The sequence below is a fragment of the Rhinoraja longicauda genome, chromosome 19 (genome assembly GCF_053455715.1).
Source record: "Rhinoraja longicauda isolate Sanriku21f chromosome 19, sRhiLon1.1, whole genome shotgun sequence".
Classification (NCBI taxonomy): Eukaryota; Metazoa; Chordata; class Chondrichthyes; order Rajiformes; family Arhynchobatidae; genus Rhinoraja; species Rhinoraja longicauda.
The window spans coordinates 5,152,613-5,178,172 of NC_135971.1; the positions used below are offsets into that span (position 1 = coordinate 5,152,613).

The following is a 25,560-nucleotide window of genomic DNA, read 5'->3' on the forward strand; positions in this document are numbered from 1 at the left end:
GCAGGCGCGTGCGCGCGCCGGGGAGAATAAGAAGGAGGAGGAGGGGGGGGAAGTAAAGCAGCACCAATAGCAGCAGCGCTACAGCAGCACCAATAGCAGCAGCGCTACAGCAGCACCAATAGCAGCAGCGCTACAGCAGCACCAATAGCAGCAGCGCTACAGCAGCACCAATAGCAGCAGCGCTACAGCAGCACCGCATCCCCCACCTGCGGGACATGCGTGGGTGGGCGGGTGTGTGTTTGAGACAAAGGGTGGAATAAATCCTCATCAATGTCAAGAACGAGAACTGCAGCAGGAACGATCAGCAGCACCGTCAGCGTCACAGCCTCACACGACAACAACTACGACACCGACTACAATCTCCCCCGCCCCTATCTGCTGAATGAATGTGTTCCGGTGGACAGATATAAAGCAACAGCATCAACGCAACATACACTTCACACTTTACTCCAACAAGGTAATTATAGGAAAACACTTTAATTACAAAGTATAAATAACAACGTCGGCCCCTCGCTCGCCCACTCGCTCACTCAGTCGGCGGGGACCACCTGGGCCGATATCGGGAGCTCCGGCAGCGTCTTTGCCCGCCCCCGAATCGCGGGGCTTGGGTCGTCCCGCCGCGGACCCTTCACCGTCCGGCGGGGGCTTCAATATCGGGAGCCCCGACCGTCCCGACGTGGAAACTCCAACAGCTAGACCGCGGGAGTAGACGGCAGGGGAAGAGAAAAGACATTCTGTGACATTCCGTCACAGTCAGGAGGGACTGGAGGAGACTCACTGTGATGGATGTTTCTTTTTGTTTTAGTGTTAGTTTATGATTGTGTAAGTGTTATTGCATTTTTATTGATTATTCTTATTGGTCTTATTGTTGAACTGCGGGTAATTTTTCATTTCGCTCCACATTTATGTGTATGTGACAAATAAGTTGACTAGCCAGTGAGTCTGTGGAATTCTCTGCCACAGAAGGTAGTTGAGGCCAGTTCATTGGCTATATTTAAGAGGGAGTTAGATGTGGCCCTTGTGGCTAAAGGGATCAGGCGGTATGGAGAGAAGGCAGGTACGGGATACTGAGTTGGATGATCAGCCATGATCATATTGAATAGGGATGCAGGCTCGAAGGGCCGAATGGCCTACTCCTGCACCTATTTTCTATGTTTCTATTGACAGTCAGTCACTCCCTCAGTCAGTCTATTCACAAAATACTGGAGTAACTCAGCAGGTCAGGCAGCATCTCGGGAGAGAAGGAATGGGTGACCCTTCTTCCTCAATCAGTCAGTCACTCAGTCTGACCAAGCAAGAACCAAACGCTCGTTCTCACCTTCCACCCCACCAGCCAGCGGATCCAACAAATCATCCGCCAACATTTCCGTCACCTACAACGGGACCCCACCACTGGCCATATCTTCCCATCCCCTCCCCTCTCTGCGTTCCGCAGAGACCGTTCCCTCAGTAACTCCCTGGTCCACTCGCCCCTTCCTACCCAAACCACCGACCCAGGCAGCAGGGGGCGGACCCGGCCAGCATAGAAACATAGAAAATAGGTGCAGGAGTAGGCCATTCGGCCCTTCGAGCTTGCACCGCCATTCAATATTATCATGGCTGATCATCCAGCTCAGTATCCCGTACCTGCCTTCTCTCCATACCCCCTGGTCCCTTTAGCAAAAAGGGCCACATCTAACTCCCTCTTAAATATAGCCAATGAACTGGCCTCATCTACCTTCTGTGGCAGAGAATTCCACAGACTCACCACTCAGCAGCCAGCAGGGCTCACTCACTCACTCACCCACCCACCCACTCAGTGCCCTAGCTGGATTGTCAGAGACAGCGGCCCTGTGCAGTTTCAGCGACGTTACCTGAGGCTGAGGCCGTGCTGGCGGTCGGGTCCGGTGTCGTGTCGGGTCCGGTAATGAGAGCGGGTTAAACAAAATTATCTCCCCCCTTCTCCCTTTTCCCCATTTCTCTCCCTTTTCCCCATTTCTCTCCCTTTTCCCCATTTCTCTCCCTTTTCCCCATTTCTCTCCCTTTTCCCCATTTCTCTCCCTTTTCCCCATTTCTCTCCCTTTTCCCATATCTCTCCCTTTTCCCATATCTCTCCCTTTTCCCATATCTCTCCCTTTTCCCATATCTCTCCCTTTTCCCATATCTCTCCCTTTTCCCATATCTCTCCCTTTTCCCATATCTCTCCCTTTTCCCATATCTCTCCCTTTTCCCATATCTCTCCCTTTTCCCACATCTCTCCCTTTTCCCACATCTCTCCCTTTTCCCACATCTCTCCCTTTTCCCACTTCTCTCCCTTTTCCCACTTCTCTCCCTTTTCCCATTTCTCTCCCTTTTCCCATTTCTCTCCCTTTTCCCATTTCTCTCCCTTTTCCCATTTCTCTCCCTTTTCCCATTTCTCTCCCTTTTCCCATTCCTCTCCCTTTTCCCATTCCTCTCCCTTTTCCCATTCCTCTCCCTTTTCCCATTCCTCTCCCTTTTCCCATTTCTCTCCCTTTTCCCATTTCTCTCCCACTTCTCTCCCTTTTCCCATTTCTCTCCCTTTTCCCATTTCTCTCCCTTTTCTCTATCCCGCTTCAGCAGGGAGTTTCTCCACAGCCTGGAGTGGGTTGCCAGACGTGACCGTGACCGGGACACCGCCAGGATGCGGCGCTCTCTCTGCACAGCCGGACATCTGCTGTACCTGCTGGCAGGTAGAGACATGGGGGGGGGGGGAGAGAGAGAGAGATGGGGGGAGAGAGATGGGGAGAGAGAGAGATGGGGGGAGAGAGGGAGACATGGGGGAGAGAGGGAGAGATGGGGGAGAGAGAGATGGGGGGAGAGAGATGGGGGAGAGAGGGAAAGAGATGGGGGAGAGAGGGAAAGAGATGGGGGAGAGGGGGGGGAGAGAGAGAGAATGCGAGCTGCTGTACACAGAGTTGGGAGTGGGCAATTGTCAGTCAAGCACTGTATTGGGGTAACTGCGGGTCGGGCCACATCTGTGGAGAGAAGGAATGGGTAACTTTTCGGTTCGAGACCCTTCTCTGAAGAACCCAAAACGTCACCCATTCCTTCTCTCCACAGATGCTGCCTGACCCGTTGAGTTAGCCCAGCATTTTGTGTCTACATTCATCAGTGAAGATGTCATTTAGCTTAGTGATACGACACAGAAACAGGCCCTTCGGCCCACCGGGTACGCAGCGACCAGCGATCAGGCCGCACTAACGCTGCCCTACACACACACAAGGGACAATCTCTAATTTTACAGAAGCCAATTAACCTACAAGGCTGTCGGTCTTGAGAAGTTTGGAGGGAATAGTGTCGGCAGTAAAGAAAGCAAACTCAATGCTAGCATTTATTTCAAGAGGGCTTGTGTACAAAAACAGGGGGTGTTATGCTGAGGCTCTATAAGGCACTGGTCAGGCCCCATTTGGAATATTGACAGCAATTTTCGCTGAACTCGCTGGAGTTTAGAAGAATGAGGGAGGACCTCATTGAAACTTCACCGAATACTGAAAGACCCGGATGGGGTGGATGTGGAGAGGATGTTTCCACTAGTGGGAGAGTCTAGGACCAGAGGGCACAGCCTCAGAATTAAAGGACGTTCCGTCAGGAAGGAGATGAGGAGGAATTTATTTAGTCAGAGGGTGGTGAATAGAAACATAGAAACATAGAAAATAGGTGCAGGAGTAGGCCATTCGGCCCTTCGAGCCTGCACCGCCATTAAATATGATCATGGCTGATCATCGAGCTCAGTATCCCGTACCTGCCTTCTCTCCATACCCCCTGATCCCTTTAGCCGCAAGGGCCACATCTAACACCCTCTTAAATATAGCCAATGAACTGGCCTCAACTACCTTCTGTGGCAGAGAATTCCACAGACTCACCACTCTGTGTGAAGAAATGTTTTCTCATTTCAGTCCTAAAAGACTTCCCCCTTATCCTTAAGCTGTGACCCCTGGTTCTGGACTCCCCCAACATCGGGAACAATCTTCCCGCATCTAGCCTCTCCAACCCCTTAAGAATTTTATATGTTTCTATAAGATCCCCCCTCAGTCTTCTAAATTCCAGCGAGTACAAGCCTAGTCTATCCAGTCTTTCTTCATATGAAAGTCCTGCCATCCTAGGGATCAATCTGGTGAATCTTCTCTGTCCTCCCTCTAAGGGAAGAACGTCTTTCCTCAGATTAGGAGACCAAAACTGTACACAATATTCCAGGTGCGGTCTCACCAATGCCCTGTACAACTGCAGTAGAACCTCCCTGCTCCTAAATTCAAATCCTCTTGCTATGAATGCCAACATACCATTCGCTTTCTTCACTGCCTGCTGTACCTGCACACTTGCTTTCAATGACTGGTGCACCACGACACCCAGGTCACGTTGCATCTCCCCTTTTCGTAATCGGTCACCATTCAGGTAATACTCTACTTTCCTGTTCTTGCGCCAAAGTGGATAACCTCACATTTATCCACATTATATTGCATCTGCCATGCATTTACCCACTCGCCTAATCTATCCAAGTCACTCTGCAGCCTCCTAGCATCCTCCTCGCAGCTAACACTGCCACCCAGCTTCGTGTCATCCGCAAACTTAGAGATGTTGCATTCAATTCTCTCGTCCAAATCATTAATATACACTGTAAATAACTGGGGTCCCAGCACTGAGCCTTGAGGTACCCCACTAGTCACTGCGTGCCATTCCGAAAAGGACCCGTTTATTCCTACTCTTTGCTTCCTGTCCGCCAACCAATTCTCTATCCACCTCAACACTGAACCCTCAATACCGTGTGCTTTAAGTTTGTGCACCAATCTCCTGTGTGGAACCTTGTCGAAGGCCTTCTGAAAATCCAGATATAACACATCGACTGGTTCTCCCTTATCCACTCCACTAGTTACATCCTCGAAAAATTCTATAAGATTCGTCAGACATGATTTGCCTTTTGTAAATCCATGCTGACTTTGTCCGATGATTTCACCACTTTCCAAATGTGATGCTATCACATCTTTAATAACTGATGTGTGGGATGCAAAGAATCTGTGGGATTCTTTGCCACAGACGGCTGTGGAGGCCACAAGTCAGTAGACTTGGTCTCCAAATTTGAGGAAGGATATTCTTGCTATTGAGGGCGTGCAGCGTAGGTTTACTAAGTTAATTCCCGGAATGGCGGGACTATCATATGTTGATATACACTTGAATTTAGAAGGATGAGAGGAGATCTTATCGAAACGTATAAGATTATTAAGGGGTTGGACAGGTTAGAGGCAGGAAACATGTTCCTAATGTTGGGGGAGTCCAGAACAAGGGGCCACAGTTTAAGAATAAGGGGTAGGCCATTTAGAACTGAGATGAGGAACAAATTTTTCATTCAGAGAGTTGTGAATCTGTGGAATTCTCTGCCTCAGAAGGCAGTGGAGGCCAATTCTCTGAATGCATTCAAGAGAGAGCTGGATAGAGCTCTTAAGGATAGCGGAGTCAGGGGGTATGGGGAGAAGGCAGGAACGGGGTACTGATTGAGAATGATCAGCCATGGTCACATTGAATGGCGGTGGTGGCTCGAAGGGCCGAATGGCCTCCTCCTGCACCTATTGTCTATTGGATATTTTTAAGGCAGAGATAGATAAATTGTTGGTCAGTGCGGGTGTCAGGGGTTATGGGGAGAACCATATAACCATATAACAATTACAGCACGGAAACAGGCCCGTTCGCCCCAACCAGTCCACGCCAACCACTTTCTCTGACCTAGTCTCATCTACCTGCTCTCAGACCATAACCCTCCAATCCCCTCCCATCCATATACCTATACAATTTACTCTTAAATAATAAAATCGAGCCTGCCTCCACCACTTCCACCGGAAGCTCATTCCATACAGCCACCACCCTCTGAGTAAAGAAGTTACCCCTCATGTTACCCCTAAACTTTTGTCCCTTAATTCTGAAGTTATGTCCCCTTGTTGGAATCTTCCCCACTCTCAAAGGGAAAAGCCTACCCACGTCAACTCTGTCCGTCCCTCTTAAAATTTAAAAAACCTCTATCAAGTACCGCCTCAACCTTCTATGCTCCAAAGAATAAAGACCCAACCTGTTCAACCTCTCTCTGTAGCTTAAGTGCTGAAACCCAGGCAACATTCTAGTAAATCTCCTCTGTACCCTCTCCATTTTGTCGACATCCTTCCTATAATTTGGCGACCAGAACTGCACACCATACTCCAGATTCGGCCTCACCAATGCCCTGTACAATTTTAACATTACATCCCAACTTCTATATTCGATGCTCTGATTTATAAAGGCAAGCATACCAAACGCCGCCTTCACCACCCTATCCACATGAGATTCCACCAGATCCCTCTGTTCCACTGCATTCCTCAATTCCCTACCATTTACCCTGTACGTCCTATTTTGATTTGTCCTACCAAAATGCAGCACCTCACACTTATCAGCATTAAACTCCATCCGCCATCTTTCAGCCCACCCTTCCAAAAGGCCCAAGTCTCTCTGTAGACTTTGAAAATCTACTTCATTATTAACTATACCACCTATCTTAGTATCATCTGCATACTAACAAATCCAATTTGCCACACCATCATCCAGATCATTAATGTAAATGACAAACAACAGTGGACCCAACACAGATCCGTGGGGTACTCCACTAGACACTGGCCTCCAACCTGACATACAGTTGTCAACCATTACCCTCTGGTATCTCCCATTCAGCCATTGTTGAATCCATCTTGCAACCTCACTATTGATACCCAACGATTTAACCTTCTTAATCAACCTTCCATGTGGAACCTTGTCAAATGCCTTACTGAAGTCCATATAGACAACATGCACAGCCTTGCCCTTATCAATTTCCCTGGTAACCTCTTCAAAAAATTCAAGAAGATTAGTCAAACATGACCTTTCAGGCACAAATCCATGTTAACTGTTTCTAATCAGGCCTTGTTTATCCATGTGATTATATATATTGTCCCTAAGTATCTTTTCCATTAATTTTCCCACCACAGACGTCAAACTAACAGGTCTATAATTGCTAGGTTTACTTTTAGAACCTTTTTTAAACAAAGGTACAACATGCGCAATGCGCCAATCTTCCGGCACCATCCCCGTTTCTAATGACGTTTGAAATATTTCTGTCATAGCCCCTGCTATTTCTACACTAACTTCCCTCAATGTCCTAGGGAATATCCTATCAGGACCTGGAGACTTATCCACTTTTATATTTTTCAAAAGTGTCCGTACCTCCTCTTCTTTGATCCTCATAATTTCCATCACTACTCTACTTGTTTCGCTTACCTCACATAATTCAATATCCTTCTCCTCGGTGAATACCGAAGAAAATTAATTGTTTAATATCTCCCCCATTTCTTCCGGCTCAGCACATAGCTGTCCACTCTGACTCTCTAATGGACCAATTTTATCCCTCACTATCCTTTTGCTATTGACATATCTGTAGAACCCCTTTGGGTTTACTTTTACATTACTTGCCAAAGCAACCTCATATCTTTTTTTCGCTTTTCTAATTTCCTTCTTAAGATTCCTTTTACATTCTTTATATTCCTCAAGAACCTCATTTACTCCCTGCCGCTTATATTTATTGTATATCTCCCTCTTTTTCCGAACCAAGTGTCTAATTTCCCTGGAAAACCAAGGCTCTTTCAAATTATTATTCTTTCCTTTCCACCGAACAGGGACATAAAGACTCTGTTCTCTCAAAATTTCCCCTTTAAATATCCTCCATTTCTCTATTATATCCTTTTCATAAAACAAAATGTCCCATTTCACTCCTTTTAAATCCTTTCTCATCTCCTCAAAATTAGCCTTTCTCCAATCGAAAATCTCAACCCTTGGTCCAGATTTGACCTTCTCCATAATTATATTGAAACTAATGGCATTGTGAACACTAGACCCAAAGTGCTCCTCAACACATACCTCCTTCACCTGACCCGTCTCATTTCCCAACAGGAGGTCCAACACTGCCCCTTCTCTGGTAGGTACCCCTACGTATTGCTGCAAAAAACTATCCTGCACACATTTTACAAACTCCAAACCATCCAGCCCTTTAACAGAATGTGATTCCCAGTCTATGTACGGAAAATTGAAATCACCCACAATCACTACTCTGTGCTTACTACTAATATATGCTATCTCCTTACATATTTGCTCTTTCAATTCTCGTTCCCTATTTGGCGGTCTATAATACACCCCTATAAGTGTTGCTAAGCCTTTCTCATTTCTGAGTTCCACACAAACAGCCTCCCTAATTGAGCCTTCTAGTCTATCCTGCCAAAGCACCTCTTGCCCCTCCGATTCTATCACATCTGAAATAATGAAATCCTGGAATATTTAATTGCCAATCGCAACCCTCCTGCAACCATGTTTCACTGATCGCCACAACATCATACTTCCAGATGTCAATCCAGGCTCTAAGCTCATCCACCTTTCTTACAATGCTCCTAGCATTAAAATATACACATTTAAGGGACTCATTATTTCTTATTCTCAGTTTATTTATTTTCACTTCTTTCTCTCCTACATATTGGGTCTGAGTGTTTCCCTTTTCTGCTTCCTGCCTCACACACTGCCTATTAGCTATCTGTGTTTGAGACCCCCCCCAACCGTACTAGTTTAAAGTCTCCGCAATTACCTTAGCAAATCTCCCCGCCAGGATATTGGTTCCCCTCAGGTTCAGATGCAACCCGTCCTTTTTGTACAGGTCATACTTCCCCCAGAATTGGTCCCAATGATCCAGAAACTTGAATCCCTGCTCCCTGCACCAGTCCCTCAGCCACGTATTTATCCTCCACCTCACTCCATTCCTATTGTCACTATCGCGTGGCACAGGCAGTAAGCCTGAGATTATCACTTTGGAAGTCCTTTTTTTTAACTCTCTTCCTAGCCCCCTAAATTCTCCTTTCAGGACCTCTTCCCTTATCCTACCTATATTGTTGGTACCTATATGTACCACGACCTCTGGCTCCTCTCCCTCCCTTTTCAGGATATCTTGGACACGTTCAGATACATCCCGGACACTGGCACCAGGGAGGCAAACTACCATCCGGGTCTCCCGACTGCGTCCACAGAAACGCCTATCTGACCCCCTCACTATAGAGTCCCCTATCACTATCGCTCTCTTCTTCCTTTCCCTACCCTTCTGAGCAACAGGGCCGGACTGCGTGCCAGAGGCCCGGGCGCCGTCTCTGCCCCCAGGTAGGCTGTTCCCCCCAACAGTACCTAAACAGGAGTATTTATTGCCAAGGGGTACATCCACTGGGGTACTCTCTAGTCCCTGCCTCTGCTCCTTGCCCCCCCCCTAACCGTGACCCACTTGTCTACCTCCCGTGGTCTTGGAGTGACCACCTCTCTATAACTCCTCTCTATAACCTCCTCACTCTCCCTGACCAGACGGAGGTCATCAATCTGCCGCTCCAGGTTCCTTTTTTTAAACTCTCTTCCTAGCCCCCTAAATTCTCCTTTCAGGACCTCTTCCCTTATCCTACCTATATTGTTGGTACCTATATGTACCACGACCTCCAGGTTCCTAATATGGTCCCTTAGGAGCCCCATCTCGTCGCACCTGGCGCAGATGTGGATGTCTGGAAGACTATCAGACTCACAGATTCCCCACATCCGACACCCAGAACAATAAACTGCCCTGGCACTCATACTCCCCCTTAACTGGGAACGTTGCAGAGTGGTCTGCTCCAACCGCTCCTGGGCCTCTGTAAGAACAAAGCCCCGTGCTCGGTTTCCAAAAACTACCGCCCGGACGCTGCTCCAACCGCCCACCCAAAAGAACTGAGTGATCTCCTGGGAGAGGCGAAAAACCGGATAAAAAACCCAGGCCAACCCTGTCCCGCTGAGTTACTCCAACACTTTGTGTCCCTTTATGTTTAGTGTATAGTTTACAGTTTGAGAGCGGAAACAGGCCCATCAGTCGACCGTGTCCCCACCGATCAGCGATACACTAGTTCTATCCTACACACTAGGGACAATTCAGGTTATGCCTGGGTTTGCTGAGCAAAACACTGCAATAGCTGGGTGGACCACCTGCCGCGAGTAGTGCAGAAACGGTGCGCCTAACGGGCTGACGATTGCCTCACCGGAGGGGGTATGGCACGGTCTGAATAGACGAGGAACCATAAAGGACCGTGTCGGGCACCCTCCCAGAGCAGCAGAGAACCCCGGCCTCGGACCGTCTCGCAAACGGTGCCAGGAGATCAACAACAGGTCACACTACACGGCGGCGCACGTTACTGTGTACTCGGGGTACGCCAGTGTGTACGCGGATACATGGCTCTGTGTGCATTATTTGGTAGTGTAATAAAATACCTTGGTACATAAAACTCTGTTGTCAGAATCCGTTGATCTACACCTTCTACAATCATTCTGTAGAGGGTCTTGACCTGAAACCTCGTCTACCCCAAATTCCCCAGAGATGCTGCTTGGCCCGTGGAGTTGCCCCATCGCTTTGTGTCAATTTTCTGTAAAGCAGCTTCTGCGGTTCCTCGTGTGCCCCTGGTGATCAACGTCAGGCTGGGCTGCGAGTGGGGGGTCTGGCTCACTGTGCTGCTCTCCGGGGCTGGAGGGGTTAACGGGGCGGGCAGGCGGAAACCGTTTCCATTGTGGAACCCGTCCAGAATAAGGAACAGCTGGATCTTACATCAGAGCTGGGCCGCGCAGGGTTAATGTCAGGGACCTTCTGCACAGGAAGGCAAGTGGAAATCAAGACGACTTTCACCGAGAAGATGAATGTGTTGCACGCAAATCTCAGCGACTGTCGCGCGTGTCACCTCACAACACAACATTATCATATCATATCATATACATACAGCCGGAAACAGGCCTTTTCGGCCCTCCAAGTCCGTGCCGCCCAGTGATCCCTGTACATTAACACTATCCTACACCCACTAGGGACAATTTTTTTTAACATTTTACCCAGCCAATTAACCTACATACCTGTACGTCTTTGGAGTGTGGGAGGAAACCGAAGATCTCGGAGTAAACCCACGCAGGTCACGGGGAGAACGTACAAACTCCTTACAGTGCAGCACCCGTAGTCAGGATCGAACCTGAGTCTCCGGCGCTGCATTCGCTGTAAAGCAGCAACTCTACCGCTGCGTCTCTCCAGGTCTCCGATTTTATTGCAGACTTTATTTTACCAGCAGTCGCTCTAAGTTGATGTTTAATCACCGTTTCACGCTCTACGTAGAGCTGACTTAATACATCCCCCATTTCGTTTCTGCCCTTCCTTGGACTGCCCGGCGCTCGTCCGCCCGGTTATTGACACGTTCAGACTCGTTTAACGTGTTACCAGCCTCTTGCTGGTGTGTAATCAGTGGCAGATTGCCAGAGGCCCTTCACGCTGAACACTCGCAGCAAAACAACATTATTCAGCACAGAATCAATTCCCCGCGCACTGCAGGGCGTGTCGTTGACACCGGCAGTTCTGTGCGGGTTCGCAGCTCCCTGAAGGCGGAGTCGTTTGAACCAGGAAATTCTCGGAATTAAAAATGGCTTCGAAACACCAGATCCAGAGTTTAACTGAAGACGCGACTTGTCCCATTTGCCTGGATTTCTTCAGCGATCCGGTTATACTGGAGTGCGGGCACAACTTCTGCCGCTCCTGTATCACACACAGTTGGGACAGGGAGGAGAGAAACTCCTGCCCGGAATGTAGAGAGGAGATTGCAGACCGCAGCCTCATGGTAAATCGGGCCTTGGCGAGTATGACTGAGACAGCTCGAGCACTGAGTCTGAACACGGGAGGGAAGGAAAGTAAACTTCACTGCGAGAAACATCAGGAAAAACTGAGACTGTTTTGTGAAACCGACAAGAAACTGGTCTGCCTGATCTGCCGAGACGCGCGGGAACACAAGTCCCACAGTTTCATGCCGATTCAGGAAGCTGTTGAAAGCTACAAGGTAAAAGCAAACAGAATTTGATCAGCTGATGATTCTTCCTTTCCGCCATTTGCGGACCGCGCTCCCTCGGCGACTGTTCGGTTCACCCAGCCTCCCACCCAAACCAGCCCTTCCCCAGGAACTTGCCCCAGCCACCGCTGGAGATGAAACACCTGTCCCTGTACCTCCCCCCTCACGTCCATGCAGGGACTCCAGCAGTCCTTCCAGGTGAGACAGCCCGCGGCTCTCTGCTGATACGCTCCACGACCCGATGAGTTCTCCAGCAGTTTGTGTCTTTTTGTAAACTTTCATGTGCAGTTCCGTGTCTGCAGTTCATTGGTTCCGTCTGGGCTAATTCTTTCACTGACTGAATCTGAATCTCAATCCCAGGAGCTGATTAAAACTTCCTTGGAGATTCTCACAAAAAATAAATCAGCGGCGGAGGAAATGGAGCAGCAACAGAAAGAGAAGATTTCTGGAGTCCGGGTAAGGTTTCCAGTTTCCCTTGTCATCTTGTGCTATTGTCTTAGATTCCAGGCTCGATAATATTGACCTTCACCTTTCATTTGACAGGAACAGTCACAGAACCTGTTGACCTACATCACATCGGTATTTGCTGAACTGCGCCAGATTCTCAATGAGAAAGAGCGGCTCTTTCTCAAGGATCTTCGGGAAGACGAGGAGAGCGTTCTAAACACAATGGAGAATAATCTACGAGCAATTCAAGAGGAAATAAACTCTATTCAAGAGAAACTCTTAAAGCTGCAGGAGCGGATGAAACAGACGGACAGTTTGATATTTCTGAAGGTAAGGAGTCACAAATTCAATTTGATTCTATGATAAAATAGTGGGTGACAGTTTGCGATAAATTCCCAATAATTCAGGGCTGATTGAAACAAACCAGTCGGTAGGGAAGACGAACACCTCATACATTGATCAGACTACAACCCAACGACATCTACATTGTATTCTCCTGTTATTGGTAAACCTTATCCCCTTTAGACTTCCCTGTTCCTTCAACTGTTCCCCACAGACATTTATTTTCATCCCCAGTCCCCGTCACCATGTTGCTTCCCCTTCTCCAACCGCTGATCCCCAACCCTTCCTACTGGGAACCCAGCACATTCTCTGCTGTTGATCTCCACCCCATCCCTTCCATTGCATTCCTCATTTATCTTCCTGACCAGATTCCAATTCGGTGGCGTTTCCTCCCCTTTGCCAGCAGCCATCAGTCTCTCATATGTCCGTCCTCACACAAATTCACCTATCCCTTGCCATTTATTGTCCCAGTTCCTTCCCCTCCCATCTCTTTACCAGCTCTCTCCCATCTATTCCAGAAGATTGAAAGAGGCTCCTGACCACATGCGTCATGTGTACATTTCCCTCCTCAGATGCTGGCTGGCCTGATTATGATTCCACTCTGTGCAGCACCTTATGTCTCCAAATATATGGTTTATTTGTTCTGGGGCCTTATTGCTGCCTCACTCACATTAGCACACCCCATTCAATCACTGGACTGGCTGCATCTTTATCGGGAAGAGAGGTTGTACTTATCACATTGACCCAGTCATATTTTCCATGTTGTTCAAGCCTGGCCTTCTCTTAGTCTGATATGAACATCTAGTCACAAGCTGGCTACATGATGTCTGTGGAGACAAAGGTTGGTAGACGCTATGGGTCCCCTCTTGCTGACCCACAGGGTGCAAGACGAATCAGGGGGCGCTTGAAGTGGCAATGTAGAATCTTTGGCGAATAGGATAGAAGAACAAATACTTTGGTTCTGTCTTCACTAAGGAAGACATAAACCGTCTGCTGGAAATAGCGGGGGACCAGGGGTCTAATGAGATTGAGGAACTGAGGGAAATCCAGGTTAGTCGGGAAGTGGTGTTAGGTAAATTAAATGGATTAAAGGCAGATAAATCCCCAGGGCCAGATAGGCTGCATCCCAGAGTGCTTAAGGAAGTAGCCTCAGAAATAGTGGATGCATTAGTGATAATTTTTCAAAACTCCTTAGATTCTGGAGTAGTTCCTGAGGACTGGAGGGTAGCTAATTTAACCCCACTTTTTAAAAAGGTAGGGAGAGAGAAAACGGGGAATTATAGACCAGTTAGCCTAACATCGGTAGTGGGGAAAATGCTAGTCAGTTATTAAAGATGTGATAGCATCACATTTGGAAAGTGGTGAAATCATCGGACAAAGTCAGCATGGATTTACAAAAGGCAAATCATGTCAGACGAATCTTATAGAATTTTTCGAGGATGTAACTAGTAGAGTGGATAAGGGAGAACCAGTCGATGTGTTATATCTGGACTTTCAGAAGGCCTTCGACAAGGTCCCACATAGGAGATTGGTGTACAAACTTAAAGCAGACGGTATTGAAGGTTCAGTGTTGAGGTGGATAGAGAATTGGTTGGCGGACAGGAAGCAAAGAGTAGGAATAAACGGGTCCTTTTCGGAATGGCAGGCAGTGACTTGTGGGGTAACGCAAGGCTCAGTTCTGGGACCACAGTTATTTACAGTGTATATTAATGATTTGGACGAGGGAATTGAATGCAACATCTCTAAGTTTGCGGATGACATGAAGCTGGGTGGCAGTGTTAGCTGCGAGGAGGATGCTAGGAGGCTGCAGAGTGACTTAGATAGATTAGGCGAGTGGGCAGATGCAATATAATGTGGATAAATGTGAGGTTATCCACTTTGGCGGCAAGAACAGGAAAGCAGAATATTACCTGAATGGTGAACGATTAGGAGAAGGGGAGATGCAACGTGACCTGGGTGTCATGGTGCACCAGTCATTGAAATCAAGCGTGCAGGTGCAGCAGGCAGTGAAGAAAGCGAATGGTATGTTGGCATTCATAGCAAGAGGATTTGAGTTTAGGAGCAGGGAGGTTCTACTGCAGTTGTACGGGGCCTTGGTGAGACCGCACCTGGAGTATTGTGTGCAGTTTTGGTCTCCTGATGTGAGGAAAGACGTTCTTGCCTTAGAGGGAGTATAGGGAAGGTTCACTAGATTGATCCCTGGGATGGCGGGACTTTCATATGAGGAAAGATTGGATAGGCTGGGCTTGTACTCGCTGGAATTTAGAAGACTGAGGGGGGATCTTATAGAAACATATAAAATTCTTAAGGGGTTGTAGAGGCTAGATGCGGGAAGATTGTTCCCGATGTTGGGGGAAGTCCAGAACCAGGGGTCACAGCTTAAGGATAAGGGGGAAGTCTTTTAGGACCGAGGTGAGAAAACATTTCTTCACACACAGAGTGGTGAGTCTGTGGAATTCTCTGCCACAGAAGGTAGTTGAGGCCAGTTCATTGGCTATATTTAAGAGGGAGTTAGATGTGGCCCTTTTTGCAAAAGGGATCAGGGGGTATGGAGAGAAGGCAGGTACAGGTTACTGAGCTGGATGATCAGCCATGATCATAGTGAATGGCGGTGCAGGCTCGAAGGGCCGAATGGCCTACTCCTGCACCTATTTTCTATGTTTCTATGTTTCTATGTAAGAAAATTCCAAGGCATGTTACACAGACATTAAACGCAAGAGGGTAACAGTGAAGAGAGGGTGACCCCTGTTGGACAAATGAGGTAATTCACGACTGGAACCAGAGGAAACTGATTCGTCCCTTCAGTCCAGTATTAAATATACCCTTTACATGTAATTAATACATAATACTGAACTGATGGGGCGCCTCGTCAGCATTAAGTGCTGGGATCTGTCGGAAAATTGGAACAATTTGGCTGATATTCCTGCTGTCACGATGTGGACGCTCAGTGTAAATTAATTGATCTTTCTGATGTTTTATATTTCAGGAGGAAACTCGTCAGAAGAGGAGGTGAGTCTCTCTGTACTGTTTTGGAAAGTAACCCAGAATTTGTTGATGCGGGTCTTATAACCGGGTGTTTAATTAATGCAGGATAAGTGATGATATCAAGACGCTGTCAGTAGCAGACGGTGCCCTGGACGTTGGAAAGTTCGATCGCCCATTTTTGTTCAGCGAAGTGCCTGATTGTATTAAGAGAGGTAAAAACATTTTTTTTAAACCGTTAGAGTTATTTAAGTGTTAATTACCTGTACAGTGTATATTTAATACTGGACTGGGCTCTTCAACTGCCTCTGGTTCCAGGCATGAATTACTTCCTTTGTCCAACAGGGGTGTCCCTCACTTCACGGATCCTTTCGAGAATGGCAGGCAGTGACTAGTGGGGTGCCGCAAGGCTCGGTGCTGGGAGCCCTGTTATTTACAATATATATCAACGATTTACACGAAGGAATTAAATGTAACATGTCCAAGTTTGCGGATGACACAACGCGGGGTGGCAGTGTGAGCTGCGAGGAGGATGCTACGAGGCTGCAGGGTGACTTGGATTGGTTGGGTGAGAGGGAAGATGAATGGCAGATGCAGTATAATGTGGATAAATGTGAGTTTGACACTTTGGTGTCAATAACAATAAGGCAGATTATTATTTGAATGGTGTCAGATTGGCTGGAATTGGCAAGCACGAAGGGCCGAGTGGCCTAATCCTGCACCGATTTTCTATGTTTCTATATTTCTATGTTTCACTGATACCCTCTTGCGTTTAATGTCCGTATAACATGCTTTGGAATTATCTTCAAATCCTACTCGCCAAGTATTCTTCATTGTGTGGGATGGAACTACAGATGCTGGTATAAATCGAAGGGATGGGTGATATTTCGGGTCGAGACCCTCCTTCAGATTGAGTCAGTGGAGAGGGAAACGATACATATGGATTTGAAAACAAGAGATCAAAGGGGACGACGTTTAAGCGAAAAATAGAGTAGATCATTGTTACCTTGGAATAGATGACAGCGAGGTATATAGTGCACAATTTAATCAGAACTGTCAAACTGGTGAGGATGGGGGGAGAGAGAGAGAGAGAGAGAGAGAGAGAGAGAGAGAGAGAGAGAGAGAGAGAGAGAGAGAGAGAGAGAGAGAGAGAGAGAGAGAGAGAGAGAGAGAGAGAGAGAGAGAGAGAGAGAGAGAGAGAGAGGAGAGAGGGAGAGGGGGAGAGGGGGAGAGGGGGAGAGGGGGAGAGGGGGAGAGGGGGAGAGGGGGGAGAGGGGGAGAGGGGGAGAGGGGGGAGAGGGGGAGACACCAAGGGTTACTTGAATTTAGAGAAGTCAGTATTCATACCGCTGGAGATGTCAGTTCCCTGAACACAACCACAGTACAAACTACAGACAATAGACAATAGGTGCAGGAGGAGGCCATTCGGTCCTTCGAGCCAGGACCGCCATTCAATGTGATCATGGCTGATCATTCGCAATCAGTACCCCATTCCTGCCTTCTCCCCATACCCCCTGAGTCCGCTATCCTTAAGAGCCTATCTAGCTCTCTCTTGAATGTATTCATAGAATTGGCCTCCACTGCCTTCTGAGGCAGAGAATTCCACAGATTCCCAACTCTCTGACTGAAAACGTTTTTCCTCATCTCAGTTCTAAATGGCCTATCCCTTAGTTTTAAACTATGGCCCCTTGTTCTGGACTCCCCCAACATAGGGAACATGTTTCCTGCCTCTAACGGTCCAACCCCTTAATAATCTTATACGTTTTGATAAGATCTCCTCTCATCCTTTTAAATTCCAGTGTATACAAGCCTAGTCGCTCCAGTAAACCTACGCTGCACGCCCTCAATAGCAAGAATATCCTTTCTCAAATTTGGAGACCAAAACTACACATAGTACTCCGGGTGCGGTCTCACTAGGGCCCTGTACAACTGCAGAAGGACCTCTTTGCTCCTATACTCAACTCCTCTTGTTATGAAGGCCAACATTCCATTGGCTTTCTGCACTGCCTGCTGTACCTGCATGCTTCCTTTCAGTGACTGATACACTAGGACACCCAGATCTCGTTGTACGTTCCCTGTTCCTAACTTGACACCATTCAGATAATATAAGAAAATAACTGCAGATGCTGGTACAAATAAAGGTATTTATTCACAAAGTGCTGGAGTAACTCAGCACGTCGGGCAGCATCTCGGGAGAGAAGGAATGGGTAACGTTTCGGGTCGATACGCATCAGTCTGAAGAAGGGTCTAGACCCGAAACGTCACCCACCATTCAGATAATACTCTGCCTTCCTATTCTTACCACCAAAGTGGATAACCTGACACTTATCCACATTAAACTGCATCTGCCATGCATCCGCCCACTCACACAACCTGTCCGAGTCACCCTGCAACCTCATATCTTTGTATCATCTGCAAATTTGCTAATGGTACTTTTAATCCCTTCATCCGTCATTAATGTATATTGTAAATAGCTGCGGTCCCAGCACCGAGCCTTGCGGTACCCCACTAGTTACTGCCTGCCATTCTGAAAGGGACCCATTTATCCCCACTCTTTGCTTTCTGTCTGTCAACCAATTTTCTATCCATGTCAGTACCCTACCTCCAATACCATGTGCTCTAATTTTACCCACTAATCTCCTATGTGGAACCTTGTCAAAGGCTTTCTGAAAGTCAAGGTATACCACATCCACCGGCTCTCCCCTGTCAATTTTCCGAGTTACATCCTCAAAAAAATCCAGAAGATTAGTCAAGCATGATTTCCCCTTTGTAAATCCATGCTGACTCGGAACGATCCTGTTACTACTATCCAAATGCTCCGCAATTTCGTCTTTTATAATTGACTCCAGCATCTTCCCCACCACTGATGTCAGACTAACTGGTCTATAATTTCCCGTTTTTTCTCATCCTCGTTTCTTATAATGTGGGACAACATTAGCTACCCTCCAATCCACTAGAAAATGATCACCAATGCGTCCACAATTTCTAGCGCCACCTCCTTAAGTACACTGGGATGCAGACCATCAGGCCCTGGGGATTTATCAGCCTTCAGTCCCATCAGTCTACCCAACACCATTTCCTGCCTAATGTGGATTTCCTTCAGTTCCTCCGTCACCCTAGGATCTCTGGCCACTAGAACATCTGGGAGATTGTATCTTCCTCAGTGAAGACAGATCCAACGAACCGATTCAACTCGTCTGCCATTTCCTTGTTCCCCATAATAAGTTCCCCCGCTTCTGTCTTCAAGGGACCCACATTTGCCTTGACTATTTGTTTCCGCTTTACATACCTAAAAATGTATGTAGAGATGTCAGTTCCCTGAACACAACCACAGTACAAAACAGTACGGGCTGTTGGATGAACGTTGTTACTTCAGTGAACACTCCGAGGTTGAGTTGTACACGCCGCGGGCAGTCCAACCACAGAACATGTCTGGTGAAAGTAAATCGGTAAATTGTATTCTCTAACCGGTCCTGCTGGTGCCCGCAAAGCTCAGGAAGCAGGTTCTCCATTTCCAGATTTTTCTCACAGACCAAACTGTCGCGTGTTTCCCGTAGTATGCTGGCATCTAAATGATGTTCAGCGTGTTGTCCCTGCTGTTGGATGTTGGTGGAGTTGCGCGCGGTCCTGATGCCAATTTGCAGGAAGCGCAGTCAGTCATTCCCGTTCCGGATTCTCCTCCCTGCTGTCCAGCAAACCCGAAACTCCTGCCACTGACACCATTTATGCCTCACGCTGCTTCGGCAAGGCCAGCAGCATAATCAAGGACGAGTCGCACACTGGCCACTCCCTCTTCTCCCCTCTCCCATCAGGCAAGAGGTACAGAAGTGTGAAAACGCACACCTCGAGATTCAGGGACAGTTTCTTCCCAGCTGTTATCAGGGAACTGAATCATCCTACCACAACCAGAGAGCAGTGCTGAACTACTATCTTCCACGTTGGTGATCCTCGGACTATCCTTGATCGCACCTTGCTGGCTTTACATTGCACTAAACATTATTCCCACATCATGTATCTGCAAACGTATTGATTGTAGTCATGTATTGTCTTTCTACTGACTGGTTAGCACTCAACAAACTATTTTCGCTGTACCTTGGTAAACTGTAACTCCTCTTCCGACACCTCCAATCCCACGCGGTCCCCTCCTTTCCTCGCTACTCCAGTCCGCTTCATCCTACCCGCCTAACACGGCTCCTTATCACAGTCACAATAAAACTTTATTTGCCAAGTATGTTTTGCAACATACGAGGAACTTCATTTGCCAGCAGTCATAACAGTAAAGAGCAACAGGACACACAAAATACATTTTAACGTAAACATCCACCACAGTGACCCCACCCACCGCCTCCCCGGGGCCGCCGTCGCCGACCTCCATCACCTCCCCAGGGCCGCTGACTGCCGAGGCCTACCTGAGGCCGTCACCACCGACCTCCGCCGCCTTCCTGGGTCCGCTGCGACCACCGCCGACCTCCACCGCCTCCGCGGGGTCGTTGCCGCCGATGTCCGAGGCCCCCCTGAAACCTCCACCGCCGCTGCCGTCGGCCTCCACCGCCTCCCCGGGGCCGCTGCCGCCGACCTCCACCGCCTCCCCGGGGCCGCTGCCGCCGACCTCCACCGCCTCCCCGGGGCCGTTGCCGCCGACGAGCGAGGCCTCTGCACCGCCGCTGCCGCCCACGTCCTTCCCGACCCCTTCACCGCTGCCGCCGACCTTCCCGACCCCTTCACCGCCGCCCACGCCCTCCCCGGCCATCCACTGACCGAGCCGACCGCCCACTTACCCGGACTCCAGGACCCCGCGGGCCTCCCCCAGCGACCGTGCTGACCTGCGCCGCTCCACCGCCCAGCAGCAGGTCACAGCCGTCGCTGTACCCGGCCCCCGGGACCAACAACAGGCTGCAGCTCCACCCGGCCCACACACACCGCGCTGGGCCCACAGCCCCCACCAGGCAGAGCCCCTCAGCACTGCTGGGTCCTACTGCCCACCCTCTACTACAGGTAACTGCAGCAGGGGTTCCACTGGGTCTCCCCCTTCCCCTTCCAGCCAGGTGACCCCCAGTACTCCCCACATCGGTCCTCATGACCCCCTCTGCCCAGTTAACCCACCACCCCCCCCACCATACATCCCCTCCACCTGCCCCCCTGCCTCCATCCGACCCCAACCCCCACCATTGCCGGGTGTTCACCATCCCCCCTGACCTCCCCCTTTCAGACACCGAACGGTCGGTCCTCAGCAGAGGCCTTACCTTTGTTCCCCTCCGCCCCCACATCAACGAGTTCCGCGTCCGCCATGACGTGGAGCTCTTCTTCCGCCGCCTCCGCTTCCGAGCCTTTTTCCATGGTAAGGAGTCCCGACCCCCCACTGATGACCCCTTCTCCCGTCTCCAATGGACCCCTCCACTTTTACCCCCCAGTGTGGCCTACTACCCTCACTAGAACTTTTTATCTCAAACTGCCGGCGTGACATCAGCCGCCTCAAATTTTCCACTCCCCTGACTAACTCCAACCTCTCCCCTCCTGAACGTGCAGCCCTCCACTCACTCCGCAACAACCCGGACTGAATAATTAAACCCGCTGACAAGGGAGGGGCTGTGGTAGTCTGGCGTGCTGACCTCTGCCGCACCGAGGCCAGACGACAACTATCAGACACCTCTTCCTACCTATCCCTGGACCATGACCCCACCGATAAACACCAGACCTTTATCAGCAGCACCATCACCGACCTCATCACCTCCGGCGATCTACCCCTCAGTGCCTCCAATCTCATAGTTCCCCAGCCCCGCACGGCCCGATTCTACCTCCTACCCAAAATCCACAAACACAACTGTCCCGGCAGACCCATTGTCTCTGCCTGCTCATGCCCTACCGAACTTATCTCTACCTACCTTGACTCCATCCTATCCCCCCTGGTTAAATCCCTCCCCACCTATGTCCAAGACACCTCACACGCTCTCCATCTCCTGGATAACTTCCGGTTCCCAGGCCCCCACTCCCTCATTTTCACCATGGATGTCCAGTCACTCTACACTTCCATCCCCCACAAGGATGGTCTCGAAGCCCTCCGTTTCTTCCTCGACCGTAGAACCAGCCAATCCCCATCAACCAACACTCTCCTCCGCCTAGCAGAGCTGGTTCTTACCCTCAACAACATCTCCTTTGTCTCCTCCCACTTCCTCCAAACCAGAGGCGTAGCTATGGGCACTCGCATGGGCCCTAGCCACGCCTGCCTCTTTGTCGGGTACGTCGAACAATCCCTGTTCCAGACGTACACTGGCCCCATCCCCGAACTCTACCTCCGCTACATCGACGACTGCATTGGTGCTACCTTTTGCACCCATGCAGAACTCACTGACTACATACACTTCACCTCCAATTTCCATCCTGCCCTTAAATATACCTGGACTATCTCTGACATCTCCCTCCCGTTTCTGGACCTCACCATCTCCATCACAGGAGAAAAACTAGTGACGGACATTTTCTACAAGCCCACCGACTCGCACAGCTATCTGGACTACACTTCTTCCCACCCGGTCCCCTGCAAAAAGTCTATCCCCTACTCCCAATTCCTCCGTCTACGCCGCATCTGCGCCCGGGATGAGGTGTTTCAGACTAGGGCTTCGGATCCCCCTCGTTCTCACCTTCCACGCCACCAGCCAGCGGATTCAACATATCATCCACCAACATTTCCGTCACCTACAACGGGACACCACCACTGTCCATATCTTCCCATCCCCTCCCCTCTCTGCGTTCCGCAGAGACCGTTCCCTCCATAACTCCCTGGTCCACACGTCCCTTCCTACCCAAACCACCCTAACCCCGGGCACTTTCCCTTGCAACCGCACGAGATGCAACACCTGTCCCTTTACCTCCCCCCTCAACTCCATCAAAGGATCCAAACAGTCTTTCCAGGTGAGACAGCGGTTCACCTGCACCTCCTCCAACCTTATCTATTGCATCCGCTGCTCTAGATGTCAACTTATTTATATCGGCGAAACCAAGCGCAGGCTCGGCGATCGCTTCGCTGAACACCTGCGCTCGGTCCGCATTAACGCAACTGATCTCCCGGTGGCCCAGCACTTTAACTCCCCCTCCCATTCCCAGTCTGACCTCTCTGTCATGGGCCTCCTCCAGTGCCATAGTGAGGCCCGCCGGAAATTGGAGGAGCAGCACCTCATATTTCGCCTGGGCAGTTTACAGCCCGGTGGTATGAACGTCGACTTCTCCAACTTCAGATAGCTCCTCTGTCCCTCCCTTCCCCTCCTCCTTCCCAGATCTCCCTCTATCTTCCTGTCTCCACCTATATCCTTCCTTTGTCCCACCCCCGACATCAGTCTGAAGAAGGGTCTCGACCCGAAACGTCACCCATTCCTTCTCTCCCGAGATGCTGCCTGACCTGCTGAGTTACTCCAGCATTTTGTGAATATACAGTGACCCCTCCACATTCCTCACTGTGATGGAAGGTGAAAAACAGTTCAATCTCTCCCTTCTTTGTCCTCCAGCGATCGGGGGCTCGAACCTTCTGTGACCAGATGTGTCCATGGTCCCAGATCCCACATTTTAAGGCAGAGATAGCTGGATTCTGGGTTAGTACAGGTGTCAGAGGTTATAGGGAGAAGGCAGGAGAAAGGGGTTAGGAGGGAGAGATAGATCAGCCACGATTGAATGGTGGAGTAGACTTGATGGGCCGAATGGCCTCATTCGAATACTTTCATTTATGACATTATGACCTTATGACTGTCCAACTTCACCTGATAACCCAGCACTTCAGACCTGATGAAGTTGTTGTAACCCCTTTTTGCACCCACTCCAATTGACTAACAAACCCACCCTTCCCTTTGTCTCACCCTCCACTCAAAAAACACAGGAGCAGGTCATCTGGCCCCTCGTGTCTGCCCCCCTTTCACTGTGATCATGACGACCCCACCACGCACCTCTACCTCCTCTTTAACAACTCAAATTACCACTCACCTCTATATCCTCCTGCTCCGATCTGCCTCCATATCTGAATAACCCGCTTCGTTCCTCCATCCCCACCGCAATCTCCCAATCCTCCTCACTCTCCACACTCGTCCCCCCCCGTCGACCCTCCCCCACCTCACGAAATTCCCCTCTCCATCCCTGGATTAAAAACTCCGGGAGAGTAGTCTGTTGTCCACCCGATGTGGTTGTGGGTGAAACCCCGGGCAGGGTTTCAGTTGTCCGCCCGCCTGTGCCTGAGGCCGAGCGGCCTCTCCCCCGGTCCCGGGGCCGCGCTGCCCGAGTCTCCCCCCGACCCCCGGGGACTCTCTGATTCTCTACTTCTCCCCCCAGTCTCCGTCACCCTGGATGTGGAAACAGCGCATGCGCAGCTCGAGGTGTCTGAGGATCGGAAGTGGGTGAGATGGACCGGGACCGGGAGGAGTCTCCCTGACACCGGGAAGAGGTTTACATACAGTCCGTGTGTGCTGGGATCGGAGGGATTCACATCGGGGAGACATTACTGGGAGGTGGAGGTGGCGCGGAGTCTGGGCTGGTGGGGTCTGGGAGTCGCCGCAGAGTCTGTGGAGATGAAGGTAGAGGTCACACTGACCCCGGAGACTGGAGTCTGGAGCATCAGGCGGTTGGATGACGTGTTTGAAGCACGCACCTCCCCTCCATCCCCTCTCCCCGCCCGTCCCATCCCCGGGAGGGTGGGAGTTTATCTCAGTTACGAGTCCGGGACAGTTTCATTTTACGACGCGGACACCAAGTCCCATCTCCACACCTTCACTGGGAATGAATTCACGGAGAAACTTTATCCTTTCTTCGGGCCTTGGCGTAAAGACCACTGGCTGAGAATCTGCTCCGGTTCCGCTCCGGGTGTGTAAAAGAGTCGGGTCCCGGGACCGGCGTCAGGAGCGGGGCTCAGGGGCTGTGGGGCAGAAACCCGGTGGACAACAGGTCGGCGCTCAACGACTCCCATTTAATCCCCAAACTGCAACATGACCTCCCAACTTCCATCCTCAATACTCTGACTGATGAAGGCCAATGTGCCAAAAGCCTTTTTGACCGCCTTATCTACCTGCGACTCGACCGTCAAGGAACCATGCCCCTCAACTCCTAGATCCACCTGCTCTACAACACTCCCCAGAGGACTACCGTTCACTGTGTGGGTCCTGCCCTTGTTCGACGTCACAAAATGCAACACCTCATTACAACATCGCAGGCTCCAGTCTGCGACCCGCTGGCGCGCACATCACCCGCTGTGGCTTCGCTCACGTCTGTCACTCTTCACCTTTAACTTGACGTTTAATAAAGTCTTTAAAAAATAACCCGTGTTTGAGTTCTCTCCGCGTCTCCGCGTCACGGTACAGCGATCTCTTCAAACAGCAGACACAAGGATCCGTGGATACTGGTTTTACAAAAGGAAAAAGACACACAGAGAGCTGGAGTAACTCAGCGGGTCAGGCAGCATCTGTGGAGAACATGGATAGGTGACATGGGGGGACATTTACAGGTGGGCGATTAATCCACACGTCTCTGGGGTGTGTGTGGGGGGGGGGCGGAGCACCCGGAGAAATGCCACGCGGTCACAAGGAGAACGTACATAGAAACATAGAAAATAGGTTGCAGGAGTAGGCCACTCGGCCCTTCGAGTCTGTGGAGAACATGGATAGGTGACGTTTCACAGAGTGCTGGAGTAACTCAGCGGGTCAGGCAGCATCTGTGGAGAACATGGACAGGTGACGTTTCACAGAGTGCTGGAGTAACTCAGCGAGTCAGGCAGCATCTGTGGAGAACATGGATAGGTGACGTTTCGGGTCGGGACCCATCTTCACACTGAAAGGAGTGGGGGGGGTTGAGGTTGGAAGAGAGGAGGGGCAGGACAAAACCTGGAGAGTGATAGGTGGATAAAGGCGGATACAGG

At 49.9% G+C, this 25,560-nt stretch overlaps 1 protein-coding gene across 1 annotated transcript; it reads left to right on the plus strand.

Moving 5' to 3' along the window:
* The first annotated feature begins 11,234 nt into the window (after positions 1–11,234).
* LOC144602601 (zinc-binding protein A33-like) lies at positions 11,235–24,913 on the plus strand. Its single transcript, XM_078415732.1, has 6 exons — positions 11,235–11,897; positions 12,267–12,362; positions 12,507–12,683; positions 15,682–15,704; positions 15,786–15,892; positions 23,985–24,913. Exons 1-6 carry the CDS (start codon positions 11,487–11,489, stop codon positions 24,518–24,520), a joined length of 1,350 nt encoding a protein of 449 aa, XP_078271858.1. The 5' UTR covers positions 11,235–11,486; the 3' UTR covers positions 24,521–24,913.
* Positions 24,914–25,560: the final 647 nt, after the last annotated feature.